The sequence below is a fragment of the Sinocyclocheilus rhinocerous genome, unplaced genomic scaffold (assembly GCF_001515625.1).
Source record: "Sinocyclocheilus rhinocerous isolate Xijiao unplaced genomic scaffold, SAMN03320098_v1.1 scaffold2021, whole genome shotgun sequence".
NCBI classification, from domain to species: Eukaryota; Metazoa; Chordata; class Actinopteri; order Cypriniformes; family Cyprinidae; genus Sinocyclocheilus; species Sinocyclocheilus rhinocerous.
The window spans coordinates 23,039-30,585 of record NW_015662687.1 but is presented as its reverse complement, the minus strand read 5'-3'; the positions used below and the strand labels follow the sequence as shown (position 1 = coordinate 30,585).

Genomic DNA, 7,547 nt, shown 5'->3' with positions numbered 1-7,547 from the left:
ATCTCGCTTAACCCAAACAACCTTTGTAGTGTATCACAGTTTTCCACAAATCAGCACATTAGTATGATTTCTGAAGGATCATGTGACACTACTGACTGGAGTAATGATGCTGAAATTCAGCTTTGCATCAAAGGAATAAATTACATTTTCATATATATTTAACTACAGAACAGTTATTTTAAGCTGCAATAATATTTCACAATATTACTGTTTTTACTGCATTTTTGATTAAATAAATGCAGCCTCAGTGAGCATAAGAGATGTCTTTCAAATATTGACCCCAAACTTTAAAACAGTAGTGTATATCAGTTGCAAAAATAAACTTTTGATACATCAACCCAGCTCTGGCTTTACATAGTAAAATACTATGAAGATTAAAAAAAACTGCATCATAATGCAGTAGCATGTTTGTGCATCACACGTGTGGAGTGTCTGGGTTTATTGTGGGATCTGGTCATGTAGACGTCATACCTCGGCCCTCTTCCAGCCGGTGCCGGCGGTTGATGCGCTGTCTCTTCTCCTCCTGTCGAATCTGGGTGTGCTCCTCTATATTGACGCCTGGGGGAGGAGGGACAGGCACAGCTAAAATAACAGAGGTCCAGCACAGGCGGGGCCAAAGGAGGAGACAAATGAGAAACAACACAGGCGGGTGAATGATGAGCATGAGACGCAATGCAAGACAGTGAGAGACAAGAGCAGAGAGATGATCCCAACAAAACACAAACACAGTGCTGCTTCACAAGGCCATTATACAGAGACAACACTGCCAAAGCAGCCAGTGACCGATGATCTGCATTAGGACTGGGCAGTATAACTGTACACCACATGATGGTAGAAATCGGCCAAGTTAGTTTTTATGAATGCTGCAATGCATATTTTTTATAAGTGTTCAATAGCCAATGTGCAAAACTGATTTTTCCTTTCCTCTTGGCATATAAATAAATGAATTAATTAATGAATTAATAAAATTATTATTATTATAAACTATTATTTTTCCTCATGGTTATTAAATTACATTTTACTTATTTTCTATATATTTTATGAATATTGCAATTGTTGGATTTTCGTTCTGTCCTTCCCTGAGCTGAATATTTCATGCATGCAGACCGTATGGCTGAACATATGACATGAACGTGGCCCGCAGACAGGAAAGGGATGTGATTTGATGGCTATGAAACTGTACTGAATGTGATTGGATGACACCACAGTACCTAACAGCAGGTCCAGCGGTATCATTTCCTTCACAGCATCAAAGATTCCTCTCTGTCTGGCCTCCTGACCATCCAGCTCTCTGGCACAAGCCTTACAGCAGCCACATGACGAACAGCCCGACTCACCAGAGCCGCAGCCACAAATCCTGCAGAGGACAGACACAAATAAACCGATAAGGGCTATCACTGATGCAATGAACTGCAGTATCACCTCTTTTAATCGATATACAGAATAATAAATATCAGAGGTAGAAAGTAACAAATTACAACAACTCCCATTACAATAAAAAGTAAATTTTTTAAATATTTTTCTACTTTTTATAATTAAGTAGAAGGATCATTTTTAGTATAATTAAATTGTGGTATGTTCACAAAAAAGACATAACATCCCTAAATAAATGTTCTAAACCTATGCAATGAAACATAACATTTAGCGAAATTTGCAAGAAACTAAATTGTCTAAAAGTTAAATATGGTTGTGCCACCTCAGTTTTTATTTACACAATTTGGTAGATCTGTTTTTTGAAAATCAGCCTCTCATCAGTCTAAACAGGGTTTTTAAGAAGTGAAGCACAGTGTCTTTTTAGGGTTTAAAGGAATAGTAGTTTGTTTCTACATTAAAACCGATTTGGAGAAATTTAGCATTACATCACTCGCTCAACAATGGATCTTCTGCAGTGAATGCGTGCCGTCAGAATGAGTAATAATCCAAGTCCATCAATAAGTCCATCAATTAATGTCTTGAAAGCGAAAAGCTACACGTTTATAATAAACAAATCCATCATTAAGATGTTTGTCGGCACCCATTCACTGCAGAGGATCCACTGGTAAGCAAGTAATGAAGTGCTAAATTTCTCCTAATCTGTTCCGATGAAGAAATGAACTCATTTACATCTCGGATTGCCTGGGGGTGAGTACATTTAAGAAAATTTCCATTTTTGGGTGAACTATTTACTTTAAATAATGAGCTAATGCCTTTTCAATTCAATGAACACCTGGTAGTTTACTTCTTTTTACTTACTTGCACTCGAGTCACATTATCTTTCAGTACTTTGACATGTATTCAAGTGAATTATTTCAAGTTGAAATACTTTTACCCAAGTTAAAATTTTGGTTAATATTTGGAACTGACATATGCAGACTCAAAAATGTCACCGAGATTGGCCCTAAAGCTCAACATACATGTGCTACATCGCTTGCCATTTATTTACATTCTCAAACCTTCATGACTGAAAAAGCAGAAAATGAGTTTTCCTTTCTCTTTGGAGTGTTACAAGCTCTTGGTGCATAAAGAAGATCTGTAAAGTTGCAAAGACTAAAGTCTCAAATCCAAAGAGATATTCTTTATAAAAGTTAAGACGTTACATTTCCGACGCGTGCTTGCGGTGTTCGGCCAATCACAGTGCACTGGGTCAGCTGGCCAATCAGAGCGGACTGCGCTTGTCAAAGGAGGGGGCTTTGTAGAAAACGAAGCGTTTGAGAGAGGCGGGGCATAGAGGACCTACAATAATGTACAGTATTTGAAAAATAATGCGTTTTTTGAACATTAAAGCATGTCAACATATTCTGTTACACCAAATACACAAAATAATGATCTTTAAAATAGCATCATATGACCCCTTTAAATTAGATTTTATTTATTTGTTCATTTGAAAAGTGATTCTTTTTTAGATGTAATTTTATTAACTAATATTTTTAGTCATGTCCCTTGTAGCCTACTTAGCAAAAAAATAAATACTGTTTTGACACAAATCTCTTATTCTGAATGTTGCCAGTAGCTGGATAATCGTGATGATCTGTGTAAACATGTCTGGTGCGGTCTGTAGTCATCACTCTGTGTGTGTGTGTGTGTGTGTGTGTGTGTGTGTGTGTGTGTGGTTTGGTTTCTCTCACCCTCCTGGCACTCTGTCTGGTCTGCCACTGCTCACACAGCTGGCTCCATACCCGGTGCAGTCTCCACACACGGTGCACACCATACACTGGTCCAGCTTCCACTTGTGCATGCCTGGCTGACACATCATAGATTTCTCCTCCTTCTCATCCAGCTCATCCTCCAAGTCCTCGTCCATCGCGGTGGCCATGTTCTCTACTCCAAATGCTACGGCAGGAAAACATCAAATCACAAACACCCTTTCAAACACAGCTGACCCCACCGCCTGTGAATAATCACAGCATGAGAGAGTCGACTGAGGAATATTTTCATGTCTATGTATAAGACGCAAGTGCACGTGGATGGGAGTGCCATTTTTTCTGTAGTAAAGTTTATTTAAATACCTAATGTAAATCTTATTTTGTGTCTAACCAAATATATAACACTGTTGTAACAATATTATAACTTTACTAAAATAAGTCATGTAAATGTAGTTTTTATACCAATATATTTCCATTAACAATAAATTTGGAGTAATGGTCGACTAATATGGAATTGTTTTGATGACTGAAGCCAGTATCTTAAAGCAGGGTGGCCGATGGCTGATGTAAAGCCTGTATGACATCACACAGTTTCATTTAAATTTATTAAAAAACACATACATAAATTCTGCAATCTAATCTAATCTAATATTTTGTACAATAATTAAAAATATATCAAATAAAAAAAATTGAGCATAATAAAATTGTAAATAATAAATGTTTTAGATATTTAAATACTTGTTTAAAGTGTATATTTTCTGAATCTATGTGGAGATTTCACTGTGATCAGAACAACTTAGCGCAACACATCAGAACTAAAAATAAATACATAAATTAGGCATTACACTGTCTAATGTCAGCAGTAGAAATAATAACCTTTTTTCCCCCCTCATGTTTGTGTGAAGAAGCTCCATATAAGATCAGGAAAAATGACCTAGCTATCATTCTATTTGGTGTAATTTTCTGAAGATGGTCAGGAATATTCAGGGCCTTTGCTAACGTATCATTTTCACGTTTGGTGTGAAAAGCATTAAAAGGTTCTCACCTTTCCCTGCCTGGCTCATGGCTCCAGTGTCTCGGCCACACTGGCCCTTGTTGTTCACTCCAAATGTCCACACCTCCCCGCTCTTGGTCAGGACACAGGTGTGAGCTTTTCCCATGGCTACCTGAGTTACAAAGTGTCCCTTCAGATCTGACACCTGACCTGTGATGATGAGGGAGGGAAGCTTAATATAAAGGAGCTGTGAAGCATTTTTTTAAACACAGTAAAAATAACATTTTTAAATGTGCACATTATTTACACATGAAACCTAATTGGTTACAGTTCTGTATATTCAGAGATGATGCACTCATATTACCTGTGATTACAATGAGATGGTAGGCAAATTTATCAGTACATTTTGCGTCAAATATAGGGCCAAATGATTTCTGCGATGTGGAAAACACTGACAGAAACACGGAATCCAGTCATAACAAATTGAATTTACAATAAAGAACATTTTGGTTTAACTTAAAGAGATTGTGACATAAATATATTACTCTTGTACAGTAGAAAGTACTTCAGTAATAATAATAATCAATAAAACTATAATTATTAAACTAAGAAATCTCACAATTTTTCTTGCATGTTTTAATTTTAACTGTGCCCTCTGTTGTGCAGCATTGTTTGTCCAAAAATTAATGGAACTGTTACATTTTTATTTGACCATTTAAAAAAAAAAAATCTGTTAAACTGTTAATGTTTTATGTCTTCATTTGATTACCACCATTTTTTATAATACATTTGTATTAAATCATAATTCCAGAAAAAACACTAATTCTAAAAAGAAAACATTTCATGGTGCGATTTATTTCATAAATTGTAATACATTTTTTAAATTGTTAACGTTGTATTAATTCAGTTGATTAGACATGCTTTTTGAGTATTTACATTTATTTAAACCATTAAAATGGAAAACACAAAATTTGGGAAAAATGAAAAGGAATTTGGAAAAAAATAAAATTGGTTTTATTGGGGCCTAAAATTTATTTATTTTTAATTAATATAATATTTTATGTAAGTTTCATGATTTCAGTTATTTGGCTTTTTGTAAATACAGTTTTAATTTAATAATTAAAACAGAATCCAGGACAATAAAAAAAAAACAATGAATTTGGGGGGAAAAAATTATTTCATAGGGCCCCCTAAGTCAGATACACAGTTTGACGTTTGAATATGCTGCAAGAGCTCAACATGCACCAATCGGTGATGACGGTATTTTAATATTCTGAAACTCTGCTTCAGGATTGGTAAAGAAATATGACTCAATGAATTGCGAAACTGAGCATCCCATATGTAGAGCACGAACTGCAGGAATATTTGCATATATGATTTTACAGACAGCAATATGATAAGGCCATCATTTCATCCCTGCCAACATTATGAGCATCTGGCAGGTGGCACTTACAGGTACTGTCGAATATTAGACTGCTGTCACTTTAAGAGCTGCCTGGATCCAATATACTGTTACACATGTGTTTTCTTTCTCAGCAAACACATAGTAGTGTGTGTATTTAACCGTTCAAGGCCTACAAAGCAACAAAAATAACTCCGTTCAATACTCCCGTGCTCTATGAGCACTGTCTTCACATGCACGCATATAAAGAAATGAGTTCTCTTTCGCTGCTGACTGCATTTCATCGGCTTAAAATCACTTGTTTTTAAACCGCAATGCTTAAAAGCACATGCAAACGATAAGTTTTCGTGACCACACAGCACAGCAACATCACATGAGCGTGTAACTGCACGAGACGATAGTCCAAAATCTCTACCGTCTAATCGTGTCTACAGGTGCTAGCAGAGTTCGAGTAATGAAAATGGTTTTATGCTTTAGTTTCAGTTTTAGTTAACTAAAATAACCCTGAAACACACATACAATAGTATCATTGACCGTTTAAAGGCACAATATGTACGATTTTTTGTAATAGAATATCCAAAAATCATGCAGTTGTGTACTTGCATTATCCCAAAAGTTCCCAAGGATTTGCAAATCCAGAGAAATTTCAATTTTAAATAATGGCTCGTCCCTTGTCATTGTGAATTGTGAAGTGACGTGCTCTGCATTTAATATATCCAAGTGCACACACACCGTGAACACACATCCGGAGCAGTGGGCAGCCATATTGCTGCAGTGCCCGGGGAGCAGTTGGTGGGTTCGGTGCTCAAGGGTCTCTCTATTGAGGGTGGAAGAGAGCACTGTACAGTACATTCACTCCCCCCACCGACAATTCCTGCTGGACCTGAGACTCAAGTCAGACTCTCTAAACATTAGGCCACCTTGTCACATATCAATAGCCCTATTTGGACGGTAATTGTTTCTCAGGGGGACATAAGGGATTTTAACCATTTACGGGGGGTAGTTGTTGATTTTAATGCCGTCCGAATCCAAGATGTCGGTGTTTTTCTCTCACCACCCGCGTAAAAATCCCCAGCTGAATTACCTACTGTTTTTTGACAAACACCAAGGTCATGTGGTGATTTAATTGCCGTCCGAATCCACATCTCTGAGGTTCTAAAAGGAGATCAATCCAAAAGTCGTTATTAAAATTTTTTTAAATCCTTTTTGACCACTGAAATGCACCGTATGGTTGCACTTCGCGGTAATTTGTATCAGAAAAGTGGCATCTCGTGCATTAAAAATGGACACCTCAGTACTAAAAAGTTAGAAAGCTAGAAAGCTTCTCGCCACACCGCCTCCCACACTTTATGATTATGAATAGTTTTGTCGAATTGTTTTTGAAATTTTGGATCTCCCACATTGACATTAAAGTTAGTGTTTCTTCGCGCGTCCAGTGTTGCTTCCTTGTCGCCATGTTGAACATCTGACTGAGCACGTCAATGATCATGTGACTGACTACGAAAGACACGCAGTTCCAGGTTCGTAGGATTACAAACTCAGACGTCCACCGCAAATTTATCTTCATCCGAAAGCATGTGTTTAATCACTGAGGAGCTATGGAGATTTATTTTTTACAGACGTCCCCATGAGAAACAATTACCATCCGAATAGGGCTAAATGACGTAATATCTGTGCTATCAGTTTCCGCTTGTAGAAACTATGGCAACACACGTGGACAAAAATGCCGCTGCAGATTTAAACTAAGTTCATTACGGCTGTCGCGAATAAAATGACAATGAAATGAAAACTGTTGACTGCAGCATTAAATTTAGATCTACTCAATGTTGCATCATGATCCTTTTTACGTGTTTTTACAGTGTTGCGCATTATAACCAATCACAGTCTGTTGAGTTTAAGAACGCAGCGGCCAATCAGAGGCGTTCAGATGAGTCATCGCTGAAACAGGAGTTTTGTTGTTCAATGTACGCTGGCTGACTGAATTCTGCGGAATGATAAGGCAAGAAGTAGGACCCGTGTAAATATCGGA

The 7,547-nt window shown here is 37.1% G+C and overlaps 1 protein-coding gene across 10 annotated transcripts in view; it reads right to left on the bottom strand.

Moving 5' to 3' along the window:
* LOC107728238 (MYC binding protein 2) overlaps nucleotides 1-5,574 on the bottom strand; it is an 80,162-nt gene extending 74,588 nt beyond the window's left edge. For 8 of the 10 annotated variants that reach the window (XM_016538339.1, XM_016538340.1, XM_016538344.1 and 5 more), the window contains exons 1-5: nucleotides 5,570-5,574; nucleotides 4,168-4,326; nucleotides 3,105-3,309; nucleotides 1,212-1,357; nucleotides 472-582 (exon numbers count right to left, since the gene is read on the bottom strand). In XM_016538339.1, coding sequence (XP_016393825.1) covers nucleotides 472-582; nucleotides 1,212-1,357; nucleotides 3,105-3,309; nucleotides 4,168-4,282 — 577 coding nt within the window. In that variant the 5' untranslated portion in view covers nucleotides 4,283-4,326; nucleotides 5,570-5,574. Of the gene's footprint in view, nucleotides 1-471; nucleotides 778-1,211; nucleotides 1,358-3,104; nucleotides 3,310-4,167; nucleotides 4,327-5,569 lie in introns of those variants that run through there. The other 2 variants (XM_016538345.1, XM_016538348.1) reach the window with 2 other exon arrangements.
* Between the last annotated feature and the right edge of the window lie 1,973 nt (nucleotides 5,575-7,547).